This window comes from Pistacia vera, unplaced genomic scaffold, assembly GCF_008641045.1.
Source record: "Pistacia vera cultivar Batoury unplaced genomic scaffold, PisVer_v2 Contig78, whole genome shotgun sequence".
Classification (NCBI taxonomy): domain Eukaryota; kingdom Viridiplantae; phylum Streptophyta; class Magnoliopsida; order Sapindales; family Anacardiaceae; genus Pistacia; species Pistacia vera.
The window spans coordinates 670,449-685,790 of NW_022196645.1; the positions used below are offsets into that span (position 1 = coordinate 670,449).

The window sequence follows — 15,342 nt, forward strand, 5'->3', positions numbered from 1 at the left end:
AACAACTACTGTAATATAGAGTCAGATTTGCGGATTATCCAATAGATACAACACAAAGAAAAACATGACGATCCAATAAACACACAAAACTTTACTTAATTTAACATAATCTAGAATCACCATCCAATTTTTGGCAAATTCAAAAATCCCAGTTGGCATCTTATCGTGAAAAGAAAACTACCAACAAAAACACAAATAAAATAAAATAACAATAAAAAAACGGCTCAGACAGAATTGAGAACTGAGAAGTGTATGAGCTACATCTAAAACTAACCTTGTGAGCAGTGGCAAGGCTCTGCTGATCCAGAAAATCGGAAAACTTTAAGGCACATATCTTCTGATAATCTATCCTATATTTACTGTCGTAAATTGTCTTGGATTTTTTATCAGATGATCTGACGGTTGACCATTTTTTGTTCGAAGAAAAAAGGAAAAGATACAAAACCTAGAACTTATAAAGACGGTGAGTTGAGTAAGAATTAGAGGTGGAACGATTTGGGCGGGTTAGGCGGGTCAACCCCTAACCCGGCCCGTAAAGAAGCAGGGTTGAACCCTAACCCAGCAGCAACCCCGGCTGTCAGGTTGCACAATGGCAACCCGCAAACGCCGGCGGTTGCTGTTTTGTCTCTTTTGCAGAGAAGCCGCCAACCTGCTGGGTTGGCCGAAAAAAATAAAAAATAAAGATAAAAATTTTATTTTATTTTGCAATTACCCCTTTACCTTTGAAATATATGTCGTGGAGTGGTCTTTTCGTCATTTTTCTTCCCATTTTTTCCTATAAATTGGCCCTAAACTCTCACATTTTTCTCACAACTCAAATTCTCTCATTCTCTCATATTCTCTAATCTCTAATCTCTCAATTATTCATTATTCTCTTAATCTGCTTTGTTATCAATTTGGCTCGTATTTTATTTTTATTATTTTTTACAATTTTTAATTCATATTTCCAATTTTCGAAATTCCAATTTCATATTCCATTCTAATTCTCTTTCTTTAATTTTTATTTTCTTTTACATCAAATTTTTTTTCTAACTACAATGGTATATATTTCTCTCCCATCAATTATAAATGATAAGAAACTACTCCTAGTCCTACCCGCTGATTTTACAATAAATGTAGGAGGAAATTCAAATAGTCTCGCTTTCCGCATTCTTAGAATCCGATATACCCCAAAATATGCTCCCGGTGGTTCTAGAAGGTCATCCTCGTAACTTCGTCTGCGTCCAACTTCATCTCAGCTGAGGCGGGATCATCAACTGTCGTCGAAAGCGAAGACAGACACACATCAGACGTTTGGCGCATTTCGACAATTTTACGAGAGAAAATGGCGTTCAAGTCAAGAAAGCGAGATGCAAATTACTATGGAAATATTTATAAAGCTGATCAGTGTAATAGTACTATGTACTTTAAAAAACATGCTAATAAACATATTAATCAACATGGAAATAGAAAAAGCAATCAAACTTCAATAGGAATAAAATGGTATGGGTACTAATTGGCGTATAATTCTGATTATATATAGGAACAGTTAGTTTATATTTGCTGCAACTGATCAACCTATTAATTGGCTAAAGATAAATTATTTTGAAAGATTTGTTCAAAATTCATTTTTCCAGGATTTAAAGAGTTATTCTAAAACTGCAACTAGAAATGTATTAATAAAATTGTTTGAAAAATGAAATTCTAAAATTAAAATAAATACATATTTGTCATGTTAGTGTGGCTCTAACTGCCACTATTTAGAGTGGTAGAGCTAAACAAGTTATATTTGTGGACTAGTCATATTTTGATAATGAATGTAATTAAATAATCTTTATTGTAGGGTTTAGATTAATGGATGTTGATCATAGTGGTGAACAAATTTATAATTAAATTGTTGAGTTTTAGAAGATTATGATGTTGTTAGTAAAGTGATGAGTTTAACTTTAGAGAATGCAAGTTCTAATAGTAAAGCTATAGATTATTTTTAAAAGTAATTATCTTTTATATAACAGATTTGAAGTTTTTTCACTGCAACGTAGTGCATGCCATGTTATTAATTTAATTGTGAAAAGTGGTATGCAACAATTAAAGAAAATTATTAATAGAATTAAGGATTGTTTAGTTACTGTGGATTACTAGTAGAATAAAAGAAATGCTAATTTCAAGACGTTTGTATAAAATCAACATATGTCTCCTAGAATTTGCATTAGACATGCCTGTTAAATGGAATAGTACTATTTAAATGCTTAATTCATGTTTACCTTATACTAATATAACAGTTATTTTGTAGCAAATAATAGAGTCCTCATTATTTGGTAGAAAATGATTGGCAAATAGCTAAGTATTTATATTCGTTTCTTAAACTTTTTACCAATCCACTTTACAACTTTTTAGTGTGTATTATCTATATCTAGTTTATTGGTAATACATACAATTATAACAACTTCGAGTTATTTATATAAAACAAAGACAATGTAATTTTAAATGCACCAATAAAGGCAATGAAATATTTTTTTTTTTTTAAATATGGGAACCCATTCCTTTTCTCTTATTGTTTAGGTGCTATATTTGATCCTAGAATTAAATTAGCAGTGTTAGAAAATGGTTTTGACAATTTTATGAAAATTTACAAACGAAGCATATACCAATCAAATAGGAGAGGTAAAAAATACACTTTTCGAAGTATATTTCAGTATGAAAACAGGTATGAACCCGCAAGAGCAGGAAACATCCAGGGAAGGCTGCTATCAGAAGAAACAAACGAAGATCTCTACTCTTGGGGTGCAATGAATAGGCGAAGAGGACGCTGAATCCGAAGCACAACCTCCTCTTCAAAAGCTCCAACAACAACAACACAACTATGTACTGTCTTCCATGCAGTCGCAGAGTAATAGCTTCAACAATATTTGGCAACCCCTGAAATGTTACCAGTAGATCCACAACAGAGAGCCAACATTGATCTCTTAGACTATTAGGAGAGCCAGTAAAATGTATTTTCGTCGGTATTATCAAGACTTGCCTTGGATGTTTTCTCTGTTCCTATCTCAACCGTCTCATCCGAACAACATTTAGTGCAAGTGGAAGAATTTTAAATGAAAGAGAGAAAGAGGACTAAAGTTTCACCACAAATGATTGAAGTCTCTGCTCACATGTGTCTTCGAGATTGGAACTGGTCGCGTCCACAGGTCAATACAGGTTGTCGATGATACTTTAATAGATCATTTCATTGTGAATATCGATGATACGTATGAGGGGAGGTCCTAGTGAACCCAAGAAAACAAAATAGTGTGTTTTGTAAATTGTAACTTGTAAATTAATTGTCAATTATTGCCTCTTTTTTCTTTATCAAGTTTTTGTCTCATTGGGGTTTTTCTTGTGAGGTTTTTAACGAGGCAATAATTATTGTAATTTCTTATTTTATTTTTCATAAATGAAAAATTTAATTATTCCTATATTACAATTTTAATGTATTAAAATTGAATTAATATTGGAATGTTACAAAAAAAAAAAAATTAATTTGATTTAATTATTGATATTTGAAAAGAAATTAACAATTACTAAAAACAGTTACATTTATAAATTGTTATTATGTCATTTAGAAAGTTAATTAAACATTTAAACTTAAAAAAAATTAAAAAACAAAATTAAAAAAAAAAAAAATCAAAAAGGGGTTAACCTGGCCCAACCCGCAGCCTAACCCGCCCCAAACCGAACGGTTAGGTTTGGCGGTCCAAGTTGGGGCCAGCCAATTCCCTAATATGGACGAGCCTAACCCGGCCCGCCAATGTTACAGGCAGGTCAAGACCTACCCGCCATTAACAACAACCTGTCGCGGCCAGATCGGGCGAGTGCTTTTCCACTCTAGTAAGAATAAACAAAAGAAGTGTCGACAAAATATAAAGGTACAGTAATACTAGGTGTACAACACTTCTCACATCATGACGTGTAGATGATGTGACATGTCTGTACATCACATCATCGCACATACATTTCCCCCAAATTATTAAAAAAAAAAACCAAAATTTAAATTCCCCTAAATCTGATCTCTCTCCAAACAAAATCAAACGTCAAACTCTCTTCTTCCCTAAATTAGAAATCTCTCTCAAAATTGCCTACAATCAGTCTTCCACCCCGTCATGTGCAACTCCTCTTCCTAACAAAAAATCTTCTCTCAAAATCCACTTGAAACCAATAGAATTGAACTTGAATCAGCCTTGACAGGCTATTCGCAATAGACGAAATCGTGCAAATAATAAAGCTCGAGTAAACGTGTCAAATCCCAAAAGAACTACTACCAAGTACCAAACTAGTCTATTTATTGCTTTTGATGAAACAGAATTTATGAATGAATTAATGAAAAACTAACACAAATCAGAATTTATAATACTTGGATATAAAGATCAATATGGCTAAACCCACCTAGGACATAGATTTCACACCAATTAATCCTATGTATTGACGATTATTGCTAACTTAATTAAGCTTTTCTAAAGCCAAACTCCTTAATATTTCACTAACTTTCTCTCGAACAATTAGCGAATTAACCCTAAAACAACAACAACCAAATATATCTAAGTTGGATTTAGAAGCTAAGAGATCATAGTTCATGGAATTACCAGAGCCTTATAGATTGCGGTAACATATCTCTACTAGCGTTTACTCAATCTATGGTTTTAATTAACTTAGACAAATCAGGTTTCATCTCTCGATCTCAACCACATCCCATGATATCATTCAACCCTTAGATCCTAAGAATTGAAAGCATTACACACATAATAAAACTTAAGAATTAATGCTCAATAAGGAATCAATAAAGATAACGTCAACACATATTATAAATTGGGCTACATCTTTAGCCCTAGAAAAGAGATTTAGTTCATAGTTGCAGTAATAAAAACAACCATTGTATCAATAACTGAGCTCAAGAAAGAAAACTAGAAAAACTTCTCTTATTGGTGAAAGAGAACTGCAAGAATTCGATCTCCAAAATAATAGTCGTCCTTTCTCCTCTCTTAATCTCTAAAAAACTAATAAAGACCTTATTTATAGTGCTAGGGTTTTGAGGTTACTTAGGAAGAATTAAATGTCTTAACCCATTTAGATGAGACTAGGAGAATGCAATAACCCAAACAAGCAGTGACCCATCGCTGCGGCGATCAGAAATGGTCGCTATGGCATCGTTCTTTCTGTTCCTACAAGTTAGTGATCTTTAGAATTTGATAAAGTCATCAATAAAACTTTGTAGCTCTCTGATAATCTTTCTAACGCCATAAGAATCATTAAATTCTGATTTCTACAGCTCAAGTTATGAACGAAACATCAAGCATGCTCATCTTGAAGGATTTCCAGATTTTAGCTGTTGTATCTTGACACGTCACAACTTTCCTCGTTTCAACTTCGATTCTTGCACTGTTTGTTCCTACTTGTCACGAATTCCATCGATATCATTCTTTTTCCTTCAAATATCGGTTTGAACTTAAAATACTCAAAATACACCCGTGATCCGTAAAAGGTATTTGAAATAATTATTCAATTCCACAATTGAACACATTTTTCCACAAATAATCCAATTAAATCTAAAAAAATATATACTTTCAAGCTCTTATCAACCATCATTTCGACTCCTCTTCCACCATTGTCATTTGCGATCCTCTTCCACCACCGTCATTCGCGACTCCTCTTCACCATCGTGATTCACGACTCCTCTTCCACACAGCGGCTATCGTTCTTCCACCACCACTCGTTCACTTCATAGTTTAAATAAAAGGTAGCTTTAACTTAGATAATTTTAATTTTGGCATTCATGTTTAAAATAAAAGAGTTGGGCTGTGGAATGGGCATCTATTTTGTTGTAAAATGAGATTTTATGCTTATATGAAAAACAAAATGGGCAATATGTAGGAAGGGAAGATTGAGTCAGACAATATAAGATTATGTTGTTTTTAGAGATTACATGTTTTGGAATTTGGTTCAGTTTGCATGACAATTAAAGGATAACAACAAAATGAATAAAACTTAAATAATTTCATAATAAGTGCACTATTGTTTTTAAATGTAGCCCTTTTTTTTTTTTTTTTTTTTTTTTTTTTTTTTTTTTTTTTGTGTCTGGTTTAGCTCAAAATCCAATTGGTTGAAATTGTTGTTGACGTGCTTTAATATAGGTTTTATTGTTTACATTAAAAGTTTTTGTATGTGCATACTTCTTAATTGGCACACCACACCACCAATCACAACCGTTTTAACACATCTGGTGTCTCTTGCAGCACCCTCTTCCACCACCACTTTAAAGATGGAGGAGTGTACTTGAAAAACATGAGAACCGAATCTCCTCTCAATTCAATATGGTGGAGGTAAGTTTGTCTTTGTAATCTTTTTTTTATTCATTAATATGATTGTAATTCCTTTAATAGTATTATTTCTACCTTTTTTTTTAAGTTTTATTGTATTCTAATTTTAGGCCATTATAATTTCAATATATTAGGATAATGATTTTCAAGAAATGGAAGATAACAGAAGTCTAGAAGAAGAATGCAAACCTGAACCTGGAATGTTTTATGAATCGTTTGATAAGTTTTTCCAATACTATAAGAGCTATGAGAATAAAATGGGTTTTGAAGTTGCTATAAGATCTTCAAGAAAAGGAGTTGATGGGGAGTTGATTTATGCAAATGTGGCTTGTTCTTGTGGTGGGAAGCGAGACAGTAACTCCAGAAATGTTTGTAAAATTGTACCATTAACACAAAGTGGTTGTAAGGCTCGTTGTACTGCATCTCGACGTTCTGATGGAAAATGGAAAATAGTGTCGATCATCTATGAGCATAACCATGAACTCAGTAGTTCTAGCAAATCTAGATTTTTCAAGAGCAATCGGATTATACAGCCGTATGTGAAAAGGAAGCTTGAAGTAAATGATAGGGTTGGGATTAGACCTAATAAAAATTTTAATTCCTTGTTAGTTGAAGATGGTGGTGCTGAGAATTTGACTTTCTTACAAAAGGATTGTAGGAATTACATTGAAAAGGTTAGGAGGACCCGACTTGGTGCTGGGGATGCTACTACAATCCAAAAATATTTTCTAAATATGCAAAAGGATAATCCAACTTTCTTCTACATTATGGATTTAGATGAGGATGGTCGATTGCAGAATGTTCTATGGGTGGATGCAAGAAGTAGGGCTGCATTTAGGGAATTCAGCGATTTTGTCACATTCGACACGACATGTTTGACTAACAAGTATGATATGTCATTTGCTGCGTTTGTCTGTGTTGACCATCATGGCCATTCCACATTGTTAGGTTATGGGTTGGTCTCCCACGAGGACACACAAACTTTTGTATGACTTTTTGAATCTTGGCTTGCATGTATGTGGAATTCTGCTCCTAAGGCTATAATCACTAATTAGGACAAGGCAATGCAAAATACAATCGAGATTGTGTTTCCCAGTACACGACATAGACGGTGTTTATGGCATATAATGAAGAAGTTGCCAGAAAAGTTAAGTGGTTATTGTGAACATGAACATATAAAGTTTTCTTTGCAAAATGTCGTGTATGATTCATTGACGCGTGAGGAGTTTGAAGAACGTTGGAATAGGTTCATTGATAAACATAGTCTTCACGAAAATGACTAGTTACTTGGTTTGTATAATGAAAGATATCGGTGGGTGCCAGCATTTCTAAAAGATATTTTCTGGGCAGGTATGTCTACAACTCAACGTAGTGAAAGTATGTATTCATTTTTTGATGGGTATGTAAATTCAAAAACCACATTAAAACAATTTGTAGAACAATATGAGAACGCATTGCATGATAAAGTGGAAAAAGAAAATGAAGGTGATTTCAAGTCGTTTAAATCATAGATCCCTTGTATAAGCACTTATCCGATGGAGAAACAATTTCAAGATGCATACATTACTATAAAATTCAAAGAGTTTCAAAAAGAGCTTGTTGCTAAGCTCTATTGTCATATTCATTCTTTCAAGGAAACTGATTCCAATATCCAATATGTAGTCAAGGAAGATGTATTGGTTGGAAAGAGCTACCGTCATGTTCCTTTTGTAGTTTGCTTTGGTGAACGTGTTTCTGAGGTTCGTTGCAATTGTCAATTGTTTGAGTTTAGAGGAATTTTATGTCGACATGCAATTGCAGTGTTGATTCATAAAAAAATTTATCTTATACCAGAAAAATACATTTTAAGGCGGTGGAGGAAAAATGTATACAGATGTCACACCAAAGTTAGGATAAGTTATAATAGTTGGAGCACGACTCTTGAAGGACAACAATTTGATTAGTTGTCTAATTCATTTTGTGAGGTGGCAGATTCGGCATCAAGCAATGACGATGATTGTAGTATAGTCATGCAAATGATTAGTGACATGAAGAACAAATTAGTATCTAATGTTGGTATTAGCAGGATTGATAGCTACCTAAACATGTCATCTAAAGGACTCCAGGACCGCGATAGTGTTCACTCTACTTCCATAGAGGGCATCAATAACATTCTGACTCCACGAGTTGTTCGTACGAAAGGTCAACCTCCATTCAAAAGAAAGTAATCAAAGGTCGAGTAGATTTTATGTAAATTTAAAGGGAAGAAATTGCTTAACCAAGTGAGTGTCACATCTAATTTTATAACGTTTAAAATATGTTAATAAATGATATGTACTTATAAATTTAATTTGATTGCAGACTAGGAGTTCCCAAGAATCAAAAGAATCAATTGAAGCTGGTGCATATGCGAGTAATGTCCACCCACGTGAAGCAGGAGTCCTTGTATTAAGTCAGGTATGAATCCTTTAGGTTGAACTGTGTTTGAGACTATAATATTAATGTTGTTGTCTTTTCACTGCCCAGGGTTACAGTGAACTGTCTGTCACTTACAGGCCATCACTTGCAGATACAAATTATTGATTGAAGTATGGTCCTGTAATATACAGTTGGTGGTACTTCACTTTACTTCTATCACACTCTCTCTGTTCTTTCAATTTACATATGAAGTATGGTTTAGCAATATGCAGTTGGTGTGGTTGGGGGTGGTCACTTTAAGCATGAGTTTCTAATTGTTCTTTTACTTTAAGTGGTATTGTTTTTAGCTTTTCTTTTTGGTGTCTTGAATTTTCTAAATTTAATGTTTATTCTATCATGGTTGTCCAAGAAATTACTTGGATGTGGTTGTTGCTTATTTTGGGTTGGCTAGGCGGTTCGTTTGGGTGTTAGGTTGGAAAGGCTACAAGCAAGTGGAGGGGTTGAGGGCTGCTAAGAGTTGGGGTAATCCTTGTTGGGAAGCTGGCTTTTTTTTCTATTGCAGTGGGTGATGTGTCCCATGGCTGCTGGCAGCAACTTGGTTTGGCTTGTTTCCCTTCACTTTTCGTGAGCTACTACTGAAGTTTTTAGTTGTTGGATTGGGTTTTTGCTTGCTGTAACTGCTTGTTTTGTTTGCCTGGTTTTTTTGAAGATCTGGCTTTGTTGAAGTCGTGTGCTTAGGCTTCCTTGTTTGTTGTCTTGTATGCATTATTGTTGATCATATCTATTGGCATATTATGTGTTTTGGACTTTTGCTTCAGTTTGCTTGACAATTAAAAGGATAACAAGAAAATGGAATGATACTGATTCTGATCAAAACAGCAGGTTCATCGAAGGAGAGTACTGGTACTGATCAAAACAACCAGCTCATCACTTTATTTTCTTGCTGCTGTAATGTATGTTGTGTACACGTTTTTATAATATATGTTGTAATGTCTGTTGTGTACAAGTTTTTATAATGCAACATTGAGGTTCTATTTCATTATTGGATGAATTTTTCTCTTGGAAGTACTTTTTATTTTAAGTTTCATGACAAAAAAATCCAACAAGTAATTGAAGTCTTATTATGGTGGAAATAAGAGATTATGAATGCATCATTTAAAGTTTGTAACACTTGTTTTGAATCATCTCTAACTCTCCTATGAATGATCACTTACTATCTTGAGTTAAAAAATCTCCATAAATTTATGACAAGTTACCAAGTGCTTTTGTTTATTGCAAATCAAACCACAAAACATAATATAATACGTATTACCACAATTTCAGAAAATTATTTGCATAATTTAGCTTATTTTATGCATTTAGGAGGGCCTAAAGTCGTTTCAGAATTTTCTCTATGATGCTCAAAACAAGTTGTCTTTAAATATGCTTCAAAACATGGAAGAAACTCTGCTTCAAAATTCAAACCACTCAATCAAGCAACAAAATTGATATAAAAAGGTAAAGAAAAAAGAGCGTCAATTTATTTTCAAATAAAAAAATAAATTCATTGATAAAGGTCCTTTTAATCTGCAAAGAGACAGGCGACACTTCTGAAATAAAGAAAGAATAACTAAAGTACAATTAACAAAGATACATTTTTTATTCTCTGCCTAATACAAGAAAACAAAAGGAAGTTTTTTGTAACAATCAAAATTCACTCCTTCAAATCATACGCTTGGAGGCTTGTACAATTTCTCAACCATCTTCCTATACTCTGCGGACAACCCAAAACAAGCAAGGGACGCCGCCTAACAAAAGAAAGTAAGGGAGCCAGAATGTACACCATTTACACACCCCTTAAACAGCCAAAAGAAACCATCTAGGGATGGAAAACCAAAAAAGTCTTTACACAGCAAAGAGAATAGCAGTAGCCACAACACAAGACCCCAACAAACACCTGGAGTAGGAGCATAAAACTGCCCATAAAACAGCAACAAAAAATCAACTGGAGAAGTGAATTAGCCATAGCCCTACGGTACAAACCACAGCAGCAACATCCAGGCAATAACACAACAGTAAGAATGGACAGCCAACAGCAAAAAAGCAGCAAGAACAGCCCCCTGCTGGTAAAAAAAATCGCAGCAGTAGGGGAGAAAATGAGTCTATAGCGACGCACAAAGACCCCAGCGCCAGCTGCCTCAATGCAGCCCTCACCTCCTCCCACAAAGCCAACCTCCGAGCCAACCACCCCAACACCAAAAACACCCCCCAACCCCCAGTTCCTCTTACCAGCGACAAAAACCACACACAACCCCAAGAGATGGGTCTGCAACAGCCACAACACAGGACCCCAAACCAAAAAGTCAACCCACGCACCAGGAGAGAAAAAAAAACTGAAACAAGATCCCTTCCTCCAGAAACATCTCTGCCAAATGCACCATGCAACAAACCAAAAACAAGCCCCAAACCCTCCCATTGCCCACCCACCATCTACACCAATTGGGGAGCAACTTAAAATTTTAATTAAGTTATCTGTCTTAGTGAAAACGTAACTTTCCATTTCTGGGTTCTTAATTTTCTCTTCATCCAAACAGAAAATTAGAAATTAATAAGAAAAAGAAACTTATATATCAGTATTCTTACCATTAAGGCCATCAGTTCAAACTGCAATCTATCCATTCAAACATATAAAAATGAACAATTAGAAAATCCCAAAAATCCTAAAGGAACTTTTAGAAATAAGCAATTAAATCAACTTAAAAACCCAATTCAAGAACTCAAAGATTCACCTTTGAAAAGGATAGGTTGGTGGTGGTGGAAGATGATAGATTGGTGGCCCGAAACGTGTGGGTTTGTAAAGGATAGCTTGTGTTGGTGGAAGAGGAGTCGCGAATGACTATGGTGGAAGAGGAGTCGCAAATGACGGTGCTGAGTTCAAGTTCCATTCTAGGTTTCAATTGGATTTCGGGAGAGAAATTTTTTTTTAAGGAAGAGGAGTTGCACATGACGGTGGTGGAAGACTGATTGTGGGGCAATTTTGAGAGAGATTTCTAATTTAGGGGGGAAGAAGAGAGTTTGACGTTTTGATTTTGTTTTCGGAGAGAGATTAGATTTAGGGGGAATTGAAATTTTGATTTTTTTTTTTTTTTAATTTGGGGGGAAATGATGTGTCATTTTGTTGATGTGGTAGATGATGTGGCACTGTCATGTTATCTGTCACGTCATGATGTGAGAGAGTGATGTAAGAAGGTGGTATAAACCTTGTATTACTGATAAAAGTATTTTATATAAAATAGTCCGTCATAGATAAATTAGTATTAGAAAATTTAATAACCTCAATTAAATAGTATTTTTAACCGATCTCAACTTGAAACCAATATGATAAATTAATAATTCTAAATTTATAACATAATACATTTAAAAAAATCACATAGATACCATTTGATGTATAAATTAATGGTAAACGACTTTTTCCCACCTAAGGTTTGGTCTAATGACATTTTCCCACCCGAAAAGTTTCAAAATGACACTTTCCCTTCCATCGTTATGTTCCATTAGTAAATTCTGTTAAATACAATATATATTCGTTGCAAAGCTACGTTTGTTTTGTTATTTTTTCCTATCATACTCAAAATACATATTTGTTTTCTTATTCTCAAAATCTAATCACATTCTATTCAACTCAAAATATTTAGACTTTTTTAACCCCCTAGGTTTAATTTAACTAAATACCCCCAACCGGCCACATCCAGCCAGTTGTGTGTCATTCCAGCAACTTCCATCCAATGGTGGTGGCCGGTTGCCGACATTTAATGGATGGATAAGAGTGTTTTTGTTAATTTTATAACTTTTATTGTAGGGGGTGTTTAACTAAATTAACAAATATAGGAGATTAAAAAATAATCTTACCAAACACATTTTCAAATTCAAATCCTATCCTCGTAATAATAACTCAACTCAATTTTTTCAAAAATATTACTCAAAATAATAAAACAAACACAGCTGAAAATACCATCCCTATTTGATTTATTAATTTTTATTATTATTATATGTCATATAATAGAATCAATTATCTTCATACCCACTTTTTAATTATGAAAATATTTATATACCCCAACTATTAAATTTCTTAATAAACATAATAAAAACAACTCTAATTCAAGCAAATTCAATGTCGGCCAAACAGCCAGTTTTGTACTTGACAGGCTCAAATACAGTTTCCATTTCCATTAAGAAACATAGTTATAAAACTAAATGATTTTTGTCTACAAATTACTTATTCTTCAAATTAAAAGATCCAGAAGAGTCAAAACATTAAGAGGCTGAAAGCGATTTTGTTGTTCCCATTTACCAGCCAAACGTTGGAGAATTGAGATGGCTAGAAGCTGCCAGTTACTTTAGATGCAATTGATAATGAAGAGCACAACTAGGAAGATTGCTCCACAAGGTAGAACTGCAACTAACATTCTATATTAAATTTTAACACAAATCAAGCAAAATTATAAATATGCAATGAAGTTGTACACTTTGCAGTAAAGCATAATTCCTGCAATCAAGTTGTACATCGCCATTATCATCACCTTAAAAAAAACCCATGTCAGTTTCTCTTCAAAAACCTCTTCTCAACCTCTTCTTCAGCTCTTCCCCTCGACCCTGACCCACCAAATCTCCACTCTCAGTTCTTCTCAATCCTCTCAAAAAACCCTAAAAACTAGCAAAAAACCCTTCAATGAAGAAGCTCATTCCTTTTATTATTTCCGCTTCTCATGTTTCTTCCCTCTATAAATTGAACTTGAATCCCCAGATTGTGCTTGATTTTTCTTACTGGATTTTGCAAAAACCCGGGTTCAAACATAACGCAGAATCGTATTCTTCTTTGGTGAACTTTTTTATTAGGAGTCTTATATGTTTCGGCTGACGAGTTCAACTAAATTTTGACAAAACCTTGGGGGAAAGTTAGAATCTTTTCTCTTTCACTTTCCCAGTTCTACTCAACCCCATTTCCTAAAGCATTCTCTTTTTCTTCATTTCTTGGAAAACAAACAGGGGCGGCTTATGTTTTATATCTCATCTCCCAATCACCTTCCCACCCGATTCGGCTTGAATCTCACCTGACCGGGTGCAATTCCTCGCCGGTGAAGAGCAAGCTCAACCGCCTGTAGAAAATTGCCGCAGCCATTGAAACCTCCACACAATCAACATACTGTTATGCAACGGAAATATAAACTCTAACGCTAGCTTATTGAATATAATAATAACAAGTAGTAAAGCATAAATAAATTNTACTTGGATCGGTAGCAAACACGTTCAGAGACAATATTGGTGGAGCCTCCAACGTGGGTATGAATCTAAACTTTAGATTTACATTTTTTTGCAGATTCTTGATATTATACATAAACTGTAAAATTTGTGCCTTGATTTTGGGCTTTAAGGAACGATCTACGGTTGTATAAAATTTTGTTTTCCGCTGCGCAACTAGGTCATTTCCTAACACAAAGACCCCAGCGCCTGTTGCCTCAATGCAGCCCTCACCTCCTTCCACAAAGTCAACCTCCAAGCCAACCACCCCAGCACCAAAAACACCCCCCAACCACCAGTCCCTCTTACCAGCCACACAAACCACACACAACCCTAAGAGATGGGTCTGCAGCAGCCACAACACAGGACCCCAAACCAAAAAGTCAACCCATGCACCAGGACAGAAAAAAAGAAAAACAGAGACAAGATCCCTTTCTCCAGAAACATCTCTGCCAAATGCACCATGCAACAAACCAGAAACAAGCCCCACACCCTCTCATTGCCCACCCACCATCTGCACCAATTGGGGAGCAACTTAAAATTTTAATTAAGTTATCTATCTTAGTGAAAACGTAACTTTCCATTTCTGGGTTCTTAATTTTCTCTTCATCTAAACAGAAAATTAGAAGTTAATAAGAAAAAGAAACTTATATATCAATGTTCTTACCATTAAGGCCATCAGTTCAAACTTCAATCTATTCATTCAAACATATAAAAATGAACAATTAGAAAATCCCAAAAATCCTAAAGGAACTTTTAGAAATAAGCAATCAAATCAACTTAAAAACCCATTCAAGAACTCAAAGATTCACCTTTGAAAATGATAGGTTGGTGGTGGTGGAAGATGATAGATTGGTGGCCCGAAACGTGTGGGTTTGTAAAGGATAGCCTATGGTGGTGGAAGAGGAGTCGCGAATGACGGCGACGAGTGGTGGTGGAAGAGGAGTCACAAATGACGGTACTGAGTTCAAGTTCCATTCTAGGGTTTCAATTGGATTTCCGGAGAGAAACTTTTTTTTTTTTAGGAAGAGGAGTTGCGCATGACGGTGGTGGAAGACTAATTGTAGGACAATTTTGAGAGAGATTTCTAATTTAGGGGAAGAAGAGAGTTTGACGTTTTGATTTTGTTTTGGGAGAGAGATTAGATTTAGGGGGAATTCAAATTTTGGGTTTTTTTTTTTTATAATTTGGGGGGAAATGACATGGCATTTTGTTGATGTGGCTGATGATGTGGTAGTGCCATGTCATCTGTCACGTCATGATGTGAGAGAGTGATGTGAGAAGGTGGTGTAAACCTTGTATTACTGATAAAAGTATTTTATATAAAATAGTCTGCCAT

At 34.7% G+C, this 15,342-nt stretch overlaps 1 protein-coding gene across 1 annotated transcript; it reads left to right on the forward strand.

Annotated features, from left to right (window-relative positions):
* Window positions 1–6,481: 6,481 nt before the first annotated feature.
* Window positions 6,482–8,891, forward strand: LOC116116608 (protein FAR1-RELATED SEQUENCE 5-like). Its single transcript, XM_031402672.1, has 4 exons — window positions 6,482–7,315; window positions 7,964–8,068; window positions 8,670–8,765; window positions 8,835–8,891. Exons 1-4 carry the CDS (start codon window positions 6,482–6,484, stop codon window positions 8,889–8,891), a joined length of 1,092 nt encoding a protein of 363 aa, XP_031258532.1.
* Window positions 8,892–15,342: the final 6,451 nt, after the last annotated feature.

What these genes read in the sequence shown, in the direction of transcription:
- LOC116116608 (XM_031402672.1), top strand. Translation starts at nt 6,482, where the DNA reads ATGGAAGATAACAGAAGTCTAGAAGAAGAATGCAAACCTGAACCTGGA. An exon ending in ACGAGGACACACAAACTTTT is followed by an intron (nt 7,316 to 7,963) that starts GTATGACTTTTT and finishes CATTCTTTCAAG; the next exon opens with GAAACTGATTCCAATATCCA. An exon ending in GAGTCCTTGTATTAAGTCAG is followed by an intron (nt 8,766 to 8,834) that starts GTATGAATCCTT and finishes TTCACTGCCCAG; the next exon opens with GGTTACAGTGAACTGTCTGT.